Source organism: Pelodiscus sinensis, chromosome 26 (assembly GCF_049634645.1).
Source record: "Pelodiscus sinensis isolate JC-2024 chromosome 26, ASM4963464v1, whole genome shotgun sequence".
Classification (NCBI taxonomy): domain Eukaryota; kingdom Metazoa; phylum Chordata; order Testudines; family Trionychidae; genus Pelodiscus; species Pelodiscus sinensis.
Window position 1 is genome coordinate 14,861,312 of NC_134736.1, and position 21,327 is coordinate 14,882,638.

Consider the following 21,327-nt stretch of genomic DNA (forward strand, 5'->3'; position numbering starts at 1 on the left):
TGAGGGTTGGACGTAGAGCTCAATAGCTGGGAGAAGACGGGGGGGGATGGACGGGTAGGCGGGTAGATAGGTAAGCAGATGGATAGCTATAAAGGCCGTCCTCGCTTTAAGTGCAAGATACGTTCCGAAAAACTTGGACTTTTAGCGAAACAGCTTAAAGCAGGGAATTATTTTCCTGCGGCTGACTTCCATTTGTGCAAATTGGGAGGGGGAGGTCTGCGATTTAAGAGCGGGACATGGGAGGACTTGTAACACATCAGTTCCTAGAAGCATCGATGACTTTAGTGCGGGCGGGACAGTATAGCGTGGACACCCTGTATAGGTAGGCAGATAGATGGGCAGACAGACAGGGGAGCTGACAGCCATGCCAGGCCTCCGGAAAGGTAGGGGGGCTGGCTCCATGCTCCGAGAAGGGGCAGGGCCTCAGGTGGAAGGGGCGGGGCCAGAGGCAGCCAGCTCTCAGGAGTGCACCGCGCTGTCCCCCCGCAGACCGGAGAGCCACCCGGAGCATGCGGCGTGGTGTTCCAGCAGTGATTTAAAGGGCGTGGGGCTCTGGGAACCTCTGCTGCTACAGTAGCCGAATCCCGGGGCAGTTGCCCCCCATCAGCGGGCCTGTGGCTAGGTAAATGGTGCTTCGGAAGAGACCTCTACTCAGCTAATGAAACGTCGGCCCCTGACGCTACTGCCCCGGTGCATGAGAAATAAGGGCAGGTATCTGGCCAGGCTGCCGGGCTTGCCTTGCGATGCTCTTGCTGCCCCAGGATGGAAAGGGGCAAAGTGGGGCTTGCTACCCTGGTTAAAGCAAGAGTCTCCTGTGCACTTACCTAATGGAGGGGGGCTATGTTTTCGATATAACTTAGCTCTTAATGGCTCCATTTTCTGGCCTGTGTAATATCTTTATTATTATTATTATTATTATTAATAATAATAATTAATAATCAGTGCCAGCTGTTCCTGCTTTCTGGCTCCCAAGGAGACCAGGGAGCTTAATATTAATTCTTGTAATAGCTCAGCTCCTAACTGTGCTCAAGTGGAGGCATCCTTTAAAAGTTAACAAAGTGGATTCATCAAGGAAGAAGGGAAGCAGGCAGGTAATGAGGGGAGGGAACTCTCAACGCTTCCACTTCCACCGGGAATTCGCCATTCCACATTAACAGGCTGTTCGCTGCCTCTCCTTCCCTTCCCACCCCCTTCCGGGACGTTCGAGAGAGGGGAGCGCTGGATTTGGAAGCTGTCCGGCGGGTGTGCAGAGAACCTCTCTTGCACACACTGCCCTGCCGATCAGCCTCGCCTGTAGCTTGTGTAATGGTCGGTGGGCTCCGTGGGCCAGAAAAAGCACCTGTTGTGTTGTGGGGTTTGTACTGGAGCTGTGCCGGCCACAGTCAGTGGAGGGAAGGGGAATATTTGCACAGATCTGTCCCATGAGCTACCCCGCAAGCCCCTGCTCTAGGGACATTCGCAGAGGGGGTCTTCTGTATCTAAACCCGAGCCCCCTGATTCGCCACTGCATTACTCCGGCTTCCCACCGCTGGAATGTCACTGCCTTCCGGGGCGTCGCGCTGGCATGGCCGTGGAAAGATGCCGCAGGCCAAAGAGCGAGATTAGCCTCTCTGCAGTAGGGCCGACAGGAGACCTATGACTGAAGCATCACTCGAGCTCCCGAAACACAGCCTGAGTGGGCTGTCAACCGTGTCCACAGCTGTGCTCCATCTCTACGCAGGGGCGATCTTCACCCGAAGACGCACCTGTGCCACCTCTCATGCTGGCCTGCACCTCTCTCCATGTAAATAACTCTGCTTTCTCTTTCTAATGGCCCTGTGAGACATTTGCAGCCGCAATTTACATGTGCCTGCTGGTGTTTCTTACCACAGCGTGATCTGGGCTTGCAGATTGTGTTTGCTTAACCCCAGCTCTGCTCCCCGGGTCCAGTCTATTTGTTTCTCCATTCCTGGCAGTCACTAATGAATGAGATTTGTCCAGATATCAACAAGACTTCCCATTATAAATAGGCAGAAATGCAGAGGCCACAGAGCAGAGTGCGTTAGCAATTATTCTCAATCTGTGCCTTTCTCGTTAGACGGATGCATTGGCTGCTGTGATCCAGCAGGGGATGCTCTAGCGAAGGAGCCGTGAAACCCCACTTTAATGGGGGTGTCTAGGGAGGGGAAGCAGGTAGATGAATTTTCAGCTTTTCGGAAGTAGAATGTTGACTGATTTTGTACCACGCTCATTCTGAATGGTCTCCGCGGCCGTGGGGCTGCACAGACTTTGTGGTTTATGACTTTGGGCTTGTCTACACTGGCAAGTGACTGCGCTGAACCTTTCTCCCTCGGGGGGGGGGGGGTGAGAAATCACACCCTGAGCGCAGCACGTTTCAGCGCGGTAGCTGGCCAGTGGAAGGCTGGATCCCACACGCCTCGTGGAAGTGGTTTTCCTAATGCGCTGGGGGAGCAGGGGACCACACTGCCACGTGCAAGCTGTGACAGCGCCTCCAAGCTGCGAGTGTTGGCAAAGCCTTTACGTACGGCTCCTCTGGCCATCAAAACTGGGTCTCCTTTTAAAAACCCCAGACCCAGCGGCAACCTGCTCTTTGGAAAGGCTTCCTATGCACTTTTGCTTTACGGTGTTAAAAAGGGAAAGTGATGAAGTATTATGGTTTAAGAGGTGACTGTACTTTTTCTCACACACACACACACACACACACACACACTTTTTTTTAGTCTATTTACTGCCGCGTGGCAGTGCCAATAGATCATCCACAGCATTGTGTGGGAAGAGGAACTCAGTCAGAGCTTAAGATCTGTATACTTAAACAAAAATAAATAAAAAGCAGGCCGGGGGGGGGGGGGGTAATGATGCAGATCCCCCATGCTGTTGTGCACCTTGTGTTGTCCTTTACACGCAATGACTGGGTCATGCTGCCTGTTCAGAAAGGTGCAGTTTTGAACTCACTTGGCTGCTGGCTGATGGAGGGGCAGGATGGAGAAAGTGGGCTCCTCTGTGCACAGAAATGATCCCGGGATATTTTTCTCATTAATAAAAAAACCGTCGGGGCTGCAGATTGAATTGTTTCTCTGCTGTGTGGAGGACCCAAGCACCACAGCATGGTGCTAAGCCACAAGAAACTGCTCACGAACAGTAAGAGTAACTGACCTTCTAGGTTAATTGTTTTAAGCCAAATAAAAATCAAAGAGTCAACGAAAGAACAGAGATATTGGACAGCAAATTAGATTTCTCAAATGCCTCAATAATTCCCACTGTTGTTAATATTGTGGTAACTAATGATGGATGAGCAGCACTGTGGTGTAATGCAGTTGTTCCCAGCCTTTTTTCTACTGTGGACCGGCAGACTCGTTCAAAATCTTTTGGCGGACCGGCATGGAAACGTGACTATTCGTTATGAGAATTCATTAATTTGCATATTCAAGCCGCACCATCCCAGAGCCTGCGTGAAGCAGGACTACGCCGGCCCGGGAGCTAACCCAGCTGCGGCTCTCCATTTTAAATGTAATAGGTGCTCTTGCGGGCTCTTACAACAGGTTGGACCTCCCTGGTTCGGCACCCTGGGGACCTGACCCATCCTGAATGAGGGAATCTGCCGGATAAGGTGAAGAAAGATGTGGAGAAATTGGAAAGGGTCCAGAGAAGAGCGACAAGAATGATTAAAGGTCTAGAGAACATGACCTATGAAGCCAGGCTTCATGAACTGGGCTTGTTTAGTTTGGAAAAAAGAAGATTCAGGGGGGACATGATGGCGGTTTTCAAATATCTAAAAGGGTGTCACAAGGAGGAAGGAGAAAATTTGTTCCTCTTGGTTTCTGAGGACAGGACAAGGAGTGATGGGCTTAAAGTGCAGCAGGGGAGGTTTAGATTGGACATTAGGAAAAAATTCCTAACTGTCAGGGTGGCCAAATATTGGAATAAATTGCCAAGGGAGGTGGTGGAATCTCCCTCTCTGGAGATATTTAAGAACAGGTTAGATAGACATCTGTCAGGGATGGTGTAGACGGAGCTTGGTCCTGCCTTGAGGGCGGGGGGCTGGACTCGATGACCTCTCGAGGTCCCTTCCAGTCCTATTATTCTATGATTCTAAGTCCCTGCCACTGGCTCCCAGAATGCTCCAGTCCCTGCGGCCAGCTCCACTCTGGCCTCACCACCCCTAGTTCCAGCCTGCAGGACTTGCACTTGGGCTCCAGCCACTGGGGCTCCCCGGGGATGGAGCTCCCAGGCCGCTGTGGCTCCATTTCTCCCCTGCCCAGCTGGAAATCCCCAGGAACGGGCCTTGCTGGCTGCCCCACTTCTGCTGCGCTCCGCCGGCGATCCCTGGGAACGAGGCTTCCCGGCTGCCCCTCTTTTGCCACTGGCTGCCTTTCCCGTCCAGGGCCCCTTGGAGATGGGGCTCACCAGCCCCGCTGCTGCCGAGGGAGCTACCCCTGCTGCGGCATTCAGTTTGCGTCGGCTCTGCAGCGTCCTGCGACCTGTTAGCCAGCAGTTCCTGGCCCAGCACCGGTGGTTGGGAACCACTGGTCCAATGGAGACACTCAGGAAACTTGGGATCAGCTCTCACCGTTTGACCTCGTCGGGGCCTCTGCTCCCCCACCTACACTTTCCTTCTCTTGTGGGGATGGGAAGCTTTTTGGGGCATGGACTTTTTCTCACGACGTATTAGAGATGTTAGAGTCTGACCGATGAATTGGTTAATGCTATTTAAGCTTTATACTGCAGTGTCCACCGCATGGGTAAGCGTGTACCCACTAAGATTTTTAATGACTTATTAAATGAGTTTTAACGTCCCTACCACGTGTGCATACAGCATCTGGCAGAGAGACACAGGAAGCCAGACTTGCAGGCTCTGAACAGGCAAAAGCAAGGGCCGGACTACAGCGCAAGAACTGTATGTCCGCACTTAGCTTTACCTCTGGCCCACCTCTGTTGGCTCGTGACACCTGGATTGTTTGGAGAAGGATCTGGTCTTGGATTCCCTTGCCCTTTGGGGGTCACCCCTCTGTCGGTGTCTCATCCTGCACTTATCTCCAGCGTCCGCGCTCTCAGCGCACAGAACTTGGGAGCTTCTGTCTGGGGAAGGCTGAGCCCCACCATTAATGCAACAAAGTCTGTCGCGTGCTGAGGAACCAGAGAGGAGCGCGCTTATAACGAGCTCAAACCACACGCTAGCACTGTGGCTCCCTGCACTCCAATGGCTAATTCGTTTGGCAGGAGAGCCAATAAGGTACATGCTCACGAAGCGACTTCCCTGCACTCAGAGAAAGGTCTTTTGTTAATTAGGAAGTGGTTCATTATCTTTGCTTTGCAGGAACTGGAGGGAAATGTGCACCCGCAGTATCTGAAGGCCACCGGCTGTGTCCTTCCTTTATCAGCAGGCAACGCCGTGCTACTGAGAAGCCAATTCTAGGTCAGCCGTAAACGGGAGGGCCTTTTTGCAGCACACACTACGGCGCAACCCGTGGCATATAAACGTGTGATTTTTATGGCTCCGAGGCCTATTGATTTTGGGGTAAGCCTTCGTTGCTTGTCCTTCGGTTGTGCTAGCTACTGGCGGGCTCAGCAGTTTTAGCAGCACACTGGTCCGATGGGGATTCCAGCCTTGGACCTCAGAAGTGTGCGGATGTTAGCAATTCATCATAGTGCCGAGGCGTCGGAGATGACGTCAGCGTGCAGCGGCTCGCCTCCGCTCTATGTTCTGGGATGGGCCCTGAGCAGCAGACCGTGCACTGCGGGGCAGGTTTGTGGCTGGCGTGTGCATGCTAGTTATAGTCGTCTTGGGGGCAGGGCTGGGGGAAGGGAGCAGGGACAGGAGATGCGGGGGGAAACCGAAGGAGGGGCCATGTGTCCATTGCCCTGCATGCATACTCACCTCACAGAAATGCAAATGAGCTTTTTAACGAATAACATACAGAGAGAGGCAGCTCAGAGGGGTGTGTCCTGTCGGTGTCTGCGTGTTCACTGCGTGTGTCTGCACACGTGTGTGCACAAAGGAGGCAAACCTGCCCCCTCCCACAAGGCAGGGGAAGAGGCTGAGGCATGGATTTGGTGTTTGTGTTGTACAAAGGGGGAAACCTATGATAGGGACAAGGTTCTTGTACGGGGCAGAGCTGGGGGGGGCTCGCTGAGGGGGGTCATCAGGTAGGGCGTGGGGCTGGAGGATGCACTGCTGATCCTATGGTCCCTCTCCCACAGAGGTTGAAGCAGTGTGGAGGATTCCCCTCCATGTAGACTCACAGTTCCCAGTCCCCAGGTGAGTTGCAGCGCCTGGGAAGATGGCCGGGGCGGGGGGCCCTTTCGCCACCCAGAGAGTGTTCCACACACTGCACACGCCCACCTGAAAACATGCCAGCAGTTCCGCCAGCCTGTGGGAATGCGGCTCTACTCCTGGGTACGTGGCCACGTTCTCCTCTGGGCCGGGAATGCCGGCCTGTCTTCCGAGCCCATGTGTGCATTCGTGTCTACGCCGGCGTGGGGGCGGAAGGGGGGGCCTTATACTCTAATGACTGAGACATGGGGGTGGGGCGGAGAAAGAGAGGGAGAGCCAACCTCGTGGGCAATGCTCTGCCAATGTCTCTGAGCAGATCACTGTTCCGAGGCTGCCGCGATGGATGCTCTGATGGTTGCTGCAAGAAATGGCGCGAGAAGGGGCGTGTGCGAGTGCTAGCGCCGGCAATGCGCCTATTTTCCACACTCACACACGTAACCACGCGTGAGATGTGACCAGCCACCCACCTCCACCCATAACTTACTTGGATGGCAATGCCGCCCCCAGACACACACAGCAGCAGCATCATTAACGTGGGAAGGTGCTTCTCCGAGCCGCATCGCCCCAGGCGAGAGGAGACACAGGAAAGCCGCACGCCTCGGTGTCCTCTCCTCTCCCCAGGCCCAGCAGCCGAGTACACCATCTCCCTTGGGGGCCGGCGAGCCGTCCCCCTCACCGCTGGCGCTCAATCCCAGAAACAGCTGTCCAGAGCTAATTTATTTCCTAATGCTGCGGCAATGTTAATTTATAAATTACACTGGTAATTCGAGCTATTATTAATTTCAGATGGTGTAGGGCAAGCCTAATTAAAATATGACACCAATTGCCACACATATGTACCAAGGACTACCGTTTAAAATTAATAGGAATATTAAGTGTGACACTGGTCTCAGAGATGCTTTGCACAGTAATTATAGGAGCCCGGCTGCTGGAGATCTGATAACGCCGATAGAGAGATTTCAAAGAAATAAATACAAAAATCCCACTCGTTCTGTTCAGGGCCATTAAAAAAAGCTGCTGCTTTTTTTTCTTCTTCTTCTTCCTTCAAGGTCAAACACTTTTTCTTGTGAACCAGGGCAGAGGCACGGCACTAAGGGAAGCGCCACAGGAATAGCCTGAATATTTCTTTTTAATACAAAGTACTTATAAACACAGGGTCAGGGCACAGCCAGTGCCAAGACACAGCAGGGCCACCTGGGCGGCAGTCCCGGCTTGCTGGCTAAGATGCTTTGGGGAGGTTTGGGACATTGAATCAGAGAATCGTAGGCTTGTAAGAGACCCCAGGAGTCATCAAGTCCAGCCCCCTGCCCAAAACAGGGCCAACCCCAACTCAGTCATCCCCGCCAGGGCTTGGTCAAGCTGGGACGTAAAAACCTCTAGGGATGGAAATTCCACCCCCTCCCTAGGGACCCATCCCAGCGCTTCCCCACCCTCCTAGGGAAATAGTTTTTCCTAATATTCAACCTAGACCTCCCCCACTGCCACTTGAGCCCATTGCTCCTTGTTCTGCCATCTGCCCCCACTGAGAACAGCCTCTCTCCAGCCTCTTTGGAACCTCCCTTCAGGAAGTTGCAGGCTGCTCTCAAATCCCCCCTCGCTCTTCTCTTCTGCAGACTAAAGCCCAAATCCCTCAGTCAGCCTCTCCTCACAGGCCATGCGCTCCAGCCTCCGAATCATTTTGGTCGCCCTCCGCTGGACCCTCTCCAACGCATCCACATCCTTTCTATAGTGGGGAGCCCAGAACTGGACACAATACTCCAGAGGTGGCCGACATGTCTGGGAGACGACCTAGGAAGTGGGGTTTGTGTTTTGGCCTGAGTCAATACGCAAGCATGATGTTTGGGGTGCCTGGGTGGAAGGGGCTGTGGGTGCCACATGGCCCGTGTCATACTGTCCATCAGGGAACAGAGCTGAATGTTCACTCCTGGCCTGTGCACGTGCGTGAGACGCTGTCTGTGACGCTGTCATTGCCCAGGTAGGAGCGGGGTTTTTTTTGCATGAACAACAGGTCTTTATGGTTCTGCTCCTCCCGACAATTTAGCTTTTGTCTTTTGGCTGCCCTGCCAGTTCCCTCTCCTGACTGCCAGTAGCCCGGTGTCCTTCTCCATAGCCTCTTCATTCCCATCTGTGTCCTTGCCGTAGCTGGGAGCTAGCGCAGCATGAGAATGGGGTGGGCGCCTGATCCCCTCCCCCCACTTGCCAACGCTGGGGATGTGTGTGTGCCCTGTGCAGGCTGTGAGCCAACACTAGCAGTCGCCTTGGGCCAGCTCCGAACTCTGCCTTGCAGTGGGGCTGACAGCTTGGCCAGGCCCCTGGGCAAGGCGGGAGGGGCAGAGCTGGGGCTAGGCAGCCTTTACCTTAGTGCTGCCCGGATCATGCTGAACGGCACTCCAGCGGCGATTTAAAGGGCCAGGGCTCCCTGTATTCCCTCCCCCCAGCCTGCTACCTGGTAGTGCTGTAGGGCATCAACGCACACTGCAATCTCTTTGGAGCACGAGGAAGGAGCTTTGCCCTGATTGCCTGCAGGGGTTTCTGATTGTGCTCTTACTGGGTGGCCGGTGGAATCCCTCTGCCCCAAATACCTCTGCTAGGAGCTCTTTTTCTATTTGGGCACGTTCCTCTTCAGCCTCTGGAATAAGAGACCAGCTGCCCCTGCCAAAGAGTCACCCCCGTGTTTTTTCTCCTCTGCATTGCCCTGCAATCTCAATTGCTCTTCCGGCTCGTAGTGCCTCAGGAGAGGGGCATGTGTCATCCTTTGTTTGGCAGTGTCCTAAGCTTGCTGTTGGGGACCTTCCCAGTCCTGCTCACCATCCAGCCTTGAGAGCTGACCCGTGGGTTTGGCTACTGCCGCCAGGGGGGGACAGAAGTTGGTCAGCAAAATTATTCCTGTGACACGCTATGCCCTTTCCATAGCCCCTGGAGCTGGTACGTCTCTGACTGTCTTCTGCTTTCGGAGATGCGCCATCAGTCCCTCAGCTGGGATCAAACATCCAGTACAGGTCCCCTTGCTTCCCGGTTGAGGTTTTTTAACTTTTTTCCCTGCATCACTGGTGAAAAGCTTCTTGTTTTCTGCTACCATGTCATGCAGTGACTGTGTCACTGCTCCATTCCCCTCCTTCCAGCACTTGGGCAAGTTTTCTTTGGAACGGCTCTGGGGCTGGGTTTATGCCCCTCGGCGTGCACAGCCATCCGTGGCAACCAAATGGGGTTGCATACTGGACTCTTTATCTGGACTTAGGTGCCGAAACTCACCTCACAGACCAGAAGGAATCTGGCTTTGGGACATTCTGGGAGGGTGTTAGCAATCATGGGGCATCTTTTCAATACTCACTTGAAAGCTTTGGGCCGAAGCAGATGCATAATTTGCCTGATAACTTCTTTCCCACTGCCATAGCACTTACCCGCTCTGGACTGGCCTCTGTGCTCACTTCTGCTCCGAAGATGGTCAGGCACCTTGTGCACTGGAACACCTAGGGCCTCTGTGGCTTTGCTTCATGGGACACACACAGATTCCACTGCCAGGTCTAGTTCTAGTTGCAGCTTTCTGCCAAGGCGGCCATTGTCTTTGCAAACATTCCCACGTGCGTTTGAAACGGTCTCCGTTGTTCAGGGGACGCCCCGCGTGTGCATTGCAGCTGAACCTGATCAGATCCCTGGCTTGCATGGCCATACTTACCAAGAGGACGACGCAGGGCTTACCCTCTATCGCCGCAAATGTGAGCTCTTGTATTTTGGACTGAACGATTCACCCGGCATTGCTGGGCTCTTCAACTCAACTCAGTTTTGTTTTTCTTTATCTAAGTCATTGCTCTGGGATGGGGATGGGGATGGGGAGGAGGGATCAAGGTGCAGGCTGCCCCAGGGAGAAAGGACAACCCCAGGCCTCTCTCACTGCAGCAGCGTGGGGTCAGGTGAGACACACTTCTCTGTGGCCACTGCAGCTCCAGCAAGCACAGCGGGGAGAGAGGTGCTTGTCCCCCAACTGTGGGACAGGCACACAGACAAATTCTCTGAAAATACATAATAGATAGCTGTCACTTTCTCCACCCCTGCCCCTGGCTGGCCCAGTGGGGTTATAGCTGTGCCGGTCCCCATCTGTGGCCCCTTGCTGTTCCCCAGTGGTTGTTCTGCAGTATAACTCCCTCCTGCCTGACCCTTCCCTTTCCATTTTATGAGAAACAATCAAATTGCAGGCACATCCCATTGTCCTGGCACAACCAAACCCAGACCTTGCTTTAAGTTAGGATAAGAGGAATCTGTACATCGAATTTGGTGGTCCTAGTTCTTACCATTTGGGATTTCTTGAACAGACTCACAGATGGACAGGCAGACACACATTTCTAAAATATACGGTAAGGTTGGTTGTTAGGAGCTTCCATTTTCCTATGGACTGCATTGTGCTCTCCTGGTAACATTATTTGCCTGCAATTGCTCTTTGTAATGCAAGTGTCTGAGTCCAATTCACCCTCAACAAATAGCAGAATGATAGACATGTAGGACAGGACGGCATTTCAATAGGTCATCGCACTCAGTCCTTTGCAGTGAGGCAGGAATAAATGTTATCTAGACCATCCCTGACAGGTGGTTGTCTAACCTGTTCTTAACACTTCCAATGACAGAGATTCCGTAATCACCGTAGGTAATTTGTTCCGGTGCTTAACGACCCTTACCGTTAGGAAGCTTTTCCTCATGTCTAAACAATCTCCCTCACTGCAATTTAAGCCCATTACTTTTTGTCCTTTCCTCAGTGGATAAGGAGACCAATTTATCACCCTCCTCTTTAGAGCAACTTCTACATTCCTGAAGACTGTTATCATGGCCTCCCTCAGTCTTCTCTTCTCCAGACTAAACAAAACCAGTTTTTTCAGTCTTTCCTAGGAGGTCATGTTTCTAAACCTTTCATCTTTTTTTTTTTTTTTGTCACTCTCCTCTGGACTACGTCCAATTTGTCCGCATTTTTCTCAAAGTGTGAGACGCAGAACTAGATGCCGTAGTCTGGTTGAGGGGACCAGTGCTGAGGGAAATGGGGAAAAAAAACCTGTCGTGTCTCGCTTCCCAATGCTCATGCTAATATATCCCACAATGATGTTTGCTTCTTTTTTTGGCAACAGTGATACATGCCTGGTGTGTATTTAGTTTGTGGCCTACCGTAAACCGCAGAGCCTTTTTTGCAGTATTCCTTCCTAGGCAGCGGTTTCCCATTCCGCGTCCGTTCAGTCGAATGGAGTACTTTCCGTTTGTTCTGCTTCAACTCCATCCTATTTATTTCAAACCATTTCTCCAGTTTGTTGAGCTCAGACTGAATTTTAGGCCTCCAAAGTTCTTACAACCCCTCCCAGCTCAGTATCATCCACAGATTTCATAAGTGTTTTCTCTAGGCCCTTGCCCAAATCGGGTAGGAAGATATTGAATAGCACTGGCCCCAAGATAGCTCCCAGCAGGTTCCCCGTCGATATGCCCTTCCAGCTTGTCTGTGAACCATCGATAATTACTTTCTGAGTATGGCTTTCCAGACAGCTTTCCAATGATTTTCCAGTCATGTTGCAGGAGGCCCTGCTAGCCAAATGAAATGGAACAGGGTGTTTCCCTGTTAACATGGTTGCTTACATGGAAGTTGAAATGGTCCCTTGTTGTCTTTCTGTCCCAGTAGCCTGAACCTCAGACAACAGGAGATAGACATGATGTCATTGCTATTGCCTGATGCGCCGTGCTCCTCTCTGACAAGTCTGAGCGCATCTTTCGGAGCGCCGCTTCTGCTCTTGCACACGCTACGAGAATGGGCCAGCTTGCCCCCCTGCCTTGCAATGTTATCCTAGGGCAGGGCACGTCTCCGTTACCTGCTGCTGCTGTCTCCTTCAGTGAAGGCAGCTCAGCAACCTTAGATTGCTTTCTGGAGTAGCACTCGTGCAGAGGGTGGTCCCAAATGATCAGTGTTCCCGATAAACAGCACGCGAGGGCAGCCACCCCAGAGAGATTCAAATGCCGCCCTGTTGATTAGCAGAGCACCCACTGCTGGCAACATGGGTTTCTTTTGGTGGTGCACATCTGTGCATGCCTCTGTGCACATAACAAAATTTATTCTGCACCTGGATGGATAAAAGTTAGTGGGAACATTGAGGGAGACTATCCTGTTTCAAATTAGGGAGACTGTGAAGTCTGCAAGATTACATGTCACATCCAGTGTGTAAAAGGCAGTAATATCGGGGTCTATCCCCTCCCCTATGACTTGGTCTGTAGTGAAAACGTGCGTTGCTCCACAGTTTCCTTCTGCTTTGGGGAACAGTAGTTCTTCAGGGCACCGAGAAGTTCTGTGAGGTTTGGGGCAGTGGTGAGTGGTGGATGCTACAGGCCTGTCTGCTTTGTTCCCCAATGAGGTAACATGAGCAGGTTCCTTTCCCGCTGTCATTGCCCCCGCATGGCCAGGTCAGTGTACAATTGCAATCCCTCCATGGGATCCATTGCAGGACCAGGGTTTGGAGAAGGTGGGTACCTTCCTGGTCCAGGGTGGAGATTATGGACTTTATTCAGTGGGCAGACCAGGGAGACTGTTAGTGCTCGTCAGGGTGGAAGCTCTCCCGCAGGGCCTCCTGGATACTGACAGCCCCCCGATGGACCTCCCGGATGGCAGCCTGCAGAAAGTGAAGCTAGGCTCGCAGCAACGCATCCACAAGAAGCACCAGAGTTTCAAGGGGCAGCTCTGGCTCCATGTTGCAGAGTGCTGTGGTGTCCCGAGTGAGGGCAACCACAGCACGCAGAGACAAAATGCTTTGCTGTCCCTCAGCGAGGTAGGCAAGCAAGCAGGGAAACCTGAGAACCAGCTGTCCGGGGGGGGGGGGGGGGGAAGGTCTCTTTAAGCACAGGCCTCAGATAGCCTCAGGCAGCAGCCACACAAAGTAACTCCTGACCTGATGTCCTGCTGGACCTGGTTCTGGGTGGCCTTAAATGTGATTCAGCATCCTATCAGTGTGGATGCACTATTTCAAAATAGCAAAAAGCTATTTCAAAATGCATTTTATGTGTAGACGCACTATTTTGAAATGAGCTATAGTGTAGACATACCCTGGGGGTTACATCTGTAGTGTAGACATGCCCTGGGGGGGTTTCAGACCCAGCTCTGTGGCTCAGACACTGCAGGGAACTCCCAGCTCCGATGCTGCCACTGGGATTTGATAACCAGGAGGGAAGTGGACCACAGGTTAAGCTGAAGTGGAACTTATTACATTCTGGGTGCTGCTCTGCCCCTACGTTGCTGCCAGCCTGATCCCCCCCCCCCCCCGCCCCCCGTTCCTTGTTTTTCTGGAGCCCTGCAGGGAACATGGGCCTCCTGGCTTCAGTCCCACCGACCATGTTACCCAGCTGGGGAGCCCCTGGCACGCTGGTAGGGACTGTACCAAATCAAAGCCCTCCAGAGAGCACCGTGCCTACTCAGGCTAAATCTCCAGGCCATTTGGTACTGTCTGAGCTCGCTGGGAAATCTGATCTTGGTTGTCTAGAAGGATACAATAGCATTTTCCTTCTAATTAAGGTAAAGTCAGGGCTGGCATCTTGGGTGACTGCAGTTTTCCTGCCTTCACTCTCCTTCACTCTCTCCCCCCCCCCCCCGTCCATCACAGCTAATTGTTTATAGTGTCCTGCGCATCCTCTCCCAAAGCCAAGAGCTGACACAGCTGCTACGTTCCACACCAGGGGGTAGTATTTCGGTGCTGGGTGAACTGGTAACGGAATGCAGCCGGGGATGCTTCGGGAAAGGAAGGTGCTTTCCAGTCGTCAGATCGTATGGGTGCCCAGCTGATGGTAAAAGGTCCTGGACCAGGGGAATTGGTTGGCTTGGGGCCCTTCTGACCTGAGCGTTTAGTTACGGAGCTGCAAGCCTGGGGTTTAGACCACATTGGAATGAGCTTTATGCTTTGCTGAGGCAACTTGGGAGCTGAACCAAAGAGACCCAGCTCCCCTTGTACAGATCCAACAGGAAGAATCTTGTGTGCAGTGGGCACCTGAATCCTCTTGGCAGGTGAGCTTCTCGAGATTGCAGGCCAGGGACCTCGCTAGTGCGGGAGAGAATCAGCTATGTCCATCCCGGAAGGGAATGCGGGCATGCTGAGCGGGCGTCTTCTGCACATGGGTTGCCCTGGGACGCGGTTACACCTGGCTCTGCGATTCCTTCTCACACCGTGGCCGGTCTGCAGCGCTTGATTTTCTCTCTTGCATCAGACAAGAGAAAGGGGCAAAGAGGGGTCTGGGAGAAGGAGGTCACATTAAGTGCTGTGTCAGGAAATCCTGCTGGCCTGTTGAGCAGCTGCAGGGCCAGCTGCCTTGCCACATGCCCAGCTGTTAACCCAGCTGTGGTGCTGCTCCCTAGCCTGTGTCTCCTTCTCCTTCTGGCCCCTGCAGCAGTGGGGTTCGTGAGCGAGGACGAGTACCTGGAGATCACCGGCATCACCAGGGAGCAGTCGGGCGAGTACGAGTGCAGCGCGTCCAATGATGTGGCAGCGCCCGTCGTCCAGAGAGTGAAAGTCACCGTCAACTGTGAGTACGCTCGGGTGCCCGCGCGGTTAACAGAGAGCGGGTGGCTGGCAAAGAAGGGGGGCCCCACGTGACGCCACGGGGAAGGGGAAGAACGTTGTCCCTTCACACTCGGCCTGCATCGCCGCTGCCCCAAGAGAAGGTGCATGGGCCGGGAAGGGTGTGGCTGGGCAGCCAACTTTGGGTGTCTGCAAGTGGTCAGGAAGGGCTGTGGGGGAGCTGGTGGTGTCTGTGGGGGAGAAAGGGAGAGGGGAGGGCTGGGTGTGTCCGTGCACGAGGGTGGGAGTGTTTGCACGGAGGCTGGGAGAAGGCAGGGCTGGGCTGGGGGCATCCCTGCTAGGGATGTAAGGGTGTGTCTACACTACCATCCTAGTTCGAACTAGGAGGGTAATGTAGGCAACCGGAGTTGCAAATGAAGCCCGGGATTTGAATTTCCCGGGCTTCATTTGCATATTGCCGGGCGCCGCCATTTTTAAATGTCTGCTAGTTCGGACTCCGTGCCCGCGGCTACACGCGGCACGAACTAGATAGTTCGGACTAGGCTTCCTATTCTGAATTACCAGTACATCTCGTTCCACGAGGAGTAACGTTAGTTCGGAATAGGAAGCCTAATCCGAACTACCTAGTTCGTGCCGCATGTAGCTGCGGGCACGGAGTCCGAACTAGCGGACATTTAAAAATGGCGGCACCCGGCAATATGCAAATGAAGCCCGGGAAATTCAAATCCCGGGCTTCATTTGCAACTCCGGTTGCCTACATTAACCATCCTAGTTCGAACTAGGGTGGTAGTGTAGACACACCCTAATAGTGTAGTCAATTAACTGATAAGCAAACGCTTATCGTTGGCCAGGGGAGGGCAGTTGGCACAGGGACCTTCTGCCTGTAGTGGATGAATTTGGTGCAGACCATGAGGGAGGGAGGGAGGGAGGGATTGCTGAGGCCACAGGGGGAAACCCTCACACACACCCTTGAAAGGACATTTTTTAGCAGGCTGGCCTGCCCCCGTTGCGGCTCTGCATTTGAAGTGTATTAGGAGCCAGGTGGGCAGGCAGCCCGGCTCAGTTCCAGTGCGTGCTGGTCCAGGAGCTCAGCTTCCGCCCCCACACAGGGGCTGCTGCCACCCGACGCTGCTGCCTCTGGATCTGAGGCAGCAGCACAGAGCAACAGGCAGCCGGTCCACAAGGGGAGCTGGTTTTTAAACTGGCTCCCCTTGCAGACCAACTTCTGCCTGCCACCCCACTCTACTGCCTCTGATAGAGAGGCAGCAGCACAGAGTGGCAGGGGGCTCCTCGGGAGTGGGGCTGGAGCGCACTGGCTGCCAGCCCTGCCCCCAGGGGCTACAGAATAGTCAAATAACTGATAAGAATTTGTGAGGTTAACCAACTATTCAAGTAACCGATATTTCACACCCCTTGTCCCTGCAGGGTCCTGAGGGTTTCTGTGCAGGAGGTTTCGGGGGGCGGGGGGAGGCTGGGATGTGTTTTGCAAGGAGCTGGAGGCAAGTGCAGAGTGGGCTGGGAAGGGGCACGTCTGTTTTCTTAGCACATATGGTTTTGCCCGGTAGTTTGGTGTTTAAATTCCTTCCCTCTCCTGTCTCCCCCGCCCCCGCTTCCCCCCGCCCTCTCTCTGGCGTGCACAGGGCTCTCACAGCCCACGGGGAGATGCCGTGCTGACAGCCCCTGGGGACATGGGAAGTGAGCAGCAAGTGGGAATTTAAAACCAAATAATGAGCAGAAATGCTGCTGCAAAAAGAGCGGGGGCAGGAAACTCAGCCCTCCTGCATCCCGCTCTCCTGTGCACGCAGCATGTGCATTCAGACCCACACAGGCACAGCCGCACAACTGCCGTGCACGTCCACGTCCACCCGCTGTGGTGAGCACCTGTGCTCCAGAAGCGTTCGTGCATGTGCGTGTGCTCCCAGTCCGGCACGAGCAAACGTGTGCGTGCGCTCACCAGCACGGGCCCCTGCGCTCGCACGGAGACACAGGCTGGCTCACACAGGTGCACACGCAGTCCCGTGCCCAAAGGAACACCCCGGCGAGCAGTGGAGACGCCAGCAGCTCCGATAAGCACGTCTGTTGAACTGGGGCGAACAGACGGAAGGAGCCGTGCTGGCCAGAGACGCAGCATGGAGGTTGGGGGCACTCCCTTGCCATCTGCCCGAACACTGGGAGCGCAGCCCCTTGCGGGCCTGTAAACAGCCCTTGAGTGGCAGGAACTGGGCACTGGCTCGGGAAACTGGCCTCCTGTTGGCCCGGGGAGGGCAGCTGGCACAGGGACCTTCTTCCTCTAGCGGCTGAATTTGGCGCCGAGCACGAGGCGGGGAGGAAAGAAGGGCTTGCCGGACGGAGGCAGAGAGGGGGGGATTGCTGAGGCCACCAGGAGAAACCCTCACGCCCTGCTGTCCCTGCAGACCCGCCGTACATTTCGGACGCCAAGAGCACCGGGGTGCCCGTGGGGCAGAAGGGCATTCTTCAGTGCGAAGCCTCCGCTGTGCCCGCGGCAGAGTTCCAGTGGTTCAAAGACGACAAAAGGTAGGTGGAGCAGCGGGGGTTGGGGCAGAGGGGGACACCCCGCAATCCCTGAGATCAGCCGGAAGGGCCTCAAAGGTAGCATCCACCCCAGCAAGAAAACAATCTTCTGCTGCTGCCAGGGGATTTAGGTGCATTGTCTCCTGGGCTGTCTCTCCTTTGCATTCCACTCACCTTTCACAAAGCAGGGTGGTAGAGTCTGCACTTGGACTGTGGAGCCCGTTAGCCCTGGAGTCAGTGGGGGACAGGAACAGGCGTCAGCGACCTCACTTCACCCGGCTTTTGGGACCAGCCCTGCAGGAGAAAAGAGGGGGATGGAGGTAGGGAACAGACGGCTTGGCTGTTGCGCGAGGGGGCCAGGATATCCGTTGTGATTGGCTGAAGATCCCCCAATGGCAAAAAGAACCTTAAGAACACCATCAAGGAAGGAGCAGGGAACGTGGTCAGCCCCATTTCAGGCAGGGGAAACAATAATTAAATGCTGAGCATCCCTCTGCCCCAGATGTTTTCGTTCGTGACTAGGAGAAGAGAGAGGAAACCAGATGCTGAGCCATTTACTCTCCCCAAATGATGTTTATCTCTTTAAAAAGGAGGCTGCTGCAGAAATAGAGAGGCCAACACTCCTAGGAGCAGAGAGTAAAAGACCAACAGCTAATTAGAGACAGGCCCAAGGGGGCGTGTTTAGATCTGGATCCAAACTTGCCCATAGACTGGTAGCATTCAGATCCAGCGGATTCAGCTTATTCGAAATACAGCAGCCAGCAGCTCAATTCTAATCTGGATTCTGAGCCAGATTCCCCCTAGCTTTTTGACTCCGGCTTTTTGTATTGGGCCCAAATCTGCATGAATAATCTGATCTGTGCAGGTCCTGAGCACGTGCATCTCTCGTCCATTCCAACAGGACCTGCCGTCATTGGGCGCATATTAAAATCAGACCATGGATTTGTATTTAAGCCAACTCTGCCTCCACAATATAGAATATCTGACCTCTTAGGCTAGTTTTCCTGCCTGGCAATGGATCTTCTGATCATCATTTTCAATTGGACTCAGGTTGCACCCTGAATTCAGATGTGCATGCCCTATGCTGCGTGTGTAAATGGCATTTGTGGACCTAAAGTGATCCAGCGGTTACAGAAGTGATCTGAGAGTCAGTTAAACTAGCTTCAGTTCCTGACTGTAAGGCTTTGTCTATACTTACCCAAAGATCGATGCTCTGGAGATCCATCTTCCGGGGTTCAATTTAGCAGGTCTACGAAAGACCCACTAAATCAAACACTGATAGCACCCGCATTGACTCCAGTAATCCATGGGGTTATGAGGAGTTAGAGAAGTTGACAGGAGAATTTCTCCTATCAACTCCCTGCAATGGAGCCACCGCAGAAATTCGATTTAAGGTACGTCAAATCCAGCTACGCTATTCACGTCGCTGACGTTGCGTATCTTGAGTTAAATTTCTTCCTCAATATAGATCTGGCCCGTGTCCTGTTGGATGACCTTGGGGTGAGTCGTGTCTCCTTTTCTCCAAAAAAGTGATTCCCCTCCTTGCTGAGGGTTGTGTGGTCCCTTGCCTGAAAGTGCTGAGAGTATAATTGAAAGCACAAATCCAGGCTTTGGGAGTATGTGAAAATGCAGAGCTTTCTTAAGACCAAAGATGCTCCCTCTCCAGCTCCGTTGAAATGGCAGAGTCCTGAGCACTTGGGAATCATGCTCAATAGGAAGTGAAGAAGGATGGTCTGACCTGGGATTTGTGAGACCCGAGTTCATTTCCCACCAATGCCAAGTTTCAGTGGGACCTTGGTCATGTCATTTAGCCTCTCTGTGCTTTACTTCCCCCTCTGCAAAATAGGCCTAACAAGTGCTGCGTGGGGGTGTAGAGGAGATAAATATATTAAAACAGCTGGTGTGATGCTCACATCCTAGGGTAATATATCAGCATAAGATTAGCGCTCTCTTTTTGCAGGGCCCGCACCTGTGGTGAGGTTCGTTTCATTTGTTTTGTGTGTAGAGCATCTCCCAGGACCGGAGAAATGGGTTTGAAATACTAATTGGGGGATATTTTCCCATCCGGCTCAGCATTTTTCAGAAGTCAGCCATATTACGCCGGCCTTTAAGCCACAAAGATGAATAATATTCATATTCATACGGAAGCCCAACGCCATTGAGAGTTGTCAGTCAAGAGCCAGTCGAGCCGGGGTGGTGGTAGTAACGGGGAGCAGGCAGCCAGGGGGAGGAATTAGCTAGTGAAAAAGACCTGAGCATCTGAAGAAACAGAGATGCTGGGGGAGAGAGGGGGAGGGGTTACGAAGGGATGAAACCAAAAAATCAGGGACTGGCCGACTGACAATATTACACCACGCTGCACTGAGCCAGGGAGAGGGTGGGCCGATGCAGCCGCGACCCCTCTCCGCAGCTCGCCTGCTTGCTCCCTGCCCTACCCTACGGTACCTGTGGACAGGGCTCTTGTCCCTAGGGTTGGGTCCCCAGAGGTAGGTTCCCCAAACTAGGGTTGGGTTCTTATGGCCAAGGCTGCCGTAGAGTTGAGGCCACTATGGGCCTGGTACCCCACCTAGAATGGCAGGGCAGGCCTAATTTCAGCACTGCTTTGGCAGTCTGGGGGGAGGGGGAAACAAGTCGGGCTCAAATCGAGGCAAGGATTCAGTTTCAGTCCTTTTCCGGGGCCAGGCCTGAATTGGGCTGGTGTCCTGGGGGAGCTGGGGACAGGCTGAAAGACTCCTTCGCCGGATCGCTCTCTAATCCCCGTCTCCCAGGCAAGCCTCCTTCCTCTTCCGCGTCCCCCTGGTCTTCTCTTCCCTCCGCTGTACCTCAGAGAGTGATGCCAGCTGCTCCCATCTCTGAGAGTCTCATAGACTTTAAGGCCAGAAGGGACCATTATGATCATCTAGTCTGACCCCCTGCACAGTGCAGGCCACAGAATCTCGCCCACCCCCTCCTAGAATAATCCTCTCACCTATATCTCAGATATTGACGTCCTCAAACGCTGGTTTAAAGACCCCAAGATGCAGAGAATCCTCCTGCAAGTGACCCGTGCCCCATGCTACAGAGGAAGGCGAAAAACCTCCAGGGCCTCTACCAATCTACCCTGGAGGAAAATTCCTTCCTGACCCCAAATATGGCGATCAGCTAAACCCTGAGCATGTGGGCAAGACTCATCAGCCAGACACCCAGAAAGTTCCCTGTAGCAACTCCTATCATCCCTCCATTGACCTATTTCCAACTGATAGTAAATTGTCAATTAGTTACCAAGATCATGTTATCTCATCCAACCATCCCCTTATCATAGAATCATAGAACTGGAAGAGACCTCAGAAGGTCGTCAAGTCCAGCCCCCTGCTCTAGGCAGGACCAGTTCCATCTAAATCAACCCGGCCAGGGCTTTGTCAAGCCGAGACTTAAACACCTCTAGGGATGGAGACTCCACTACTTCCCTAGGGAACCCATCCCAGTGCTTCACCACCCTCCTAGTGAAATAGTTTTTCCTAATATCCAACCTGGACCTCTCCCACCACAACTTGAGACCATTGCTCCTTGTTCTGCCATCTGTCACTACTGTGAACAGCCTCTCTCCATCCTCTTTGGAACCTCCCTTCAGGAAGTTGAAGGCTGCTCTCAAATCCCCCCTCACTCTTCGCTTCTGCAGACTAAACAGACCCAAGTCCCTCAGCCTCTCCTCGTAGGTCATATTCTCCAGCCCCCGAATCATTTTGGTCGTCCTCCGCTGGACCCTCTCCAATGCGTCCACATCCTTTTTGTAGTGGGGGGCCCAGAACTGGACACAATACTCCAGATGTGGCCTCACCAAAGCCGAATAAAGGGGAATAATGACATCTCTGGATCATCTCTGGAGTCCCCGCTAGGCTGTGTCAGCCATGCAGCATGACGGCCCGGACCACTTCCTCCCGCTGCAGTTTTCTGCAGCTCCATCCACCTCTCTCCAGGCTCTTCTCTGTGAAGGTCTTTGCAGGCACCGGGCAGCTGAGCGAC

The 21,327-nt window shown here is 53.4% G+C and overlaps 1 protein-coding gene across 5 annotated transcripts in view; it reads left to right on the plus strand.

Annotated features, from left to right (window-relative positions):
• NTM (neurotrimin) overlaps positions 1-21,327 on the plus strand; it is a 738,537-nt gene that overhangs the window by 689,190 nt on the left and 28,020 nt on the right. For all 5 annotated transcript variants that reach the window (XM_075909354.1, XM_075909355.1, XM_075909353.1 and 2 more), the window contains 2 exons: positions 14,663-14,797; positions 17,208-17,328. In XM_075909354.1, the coding sequence (XP_075765469.1) occupies positions 14,663-14,797; positions 17,208-17,328 (256 nt within the window). The remainder of the gene's footprint in view (positions 1-14,662; positions 14,798-17,207; positions 17,329-21,327) is intronic.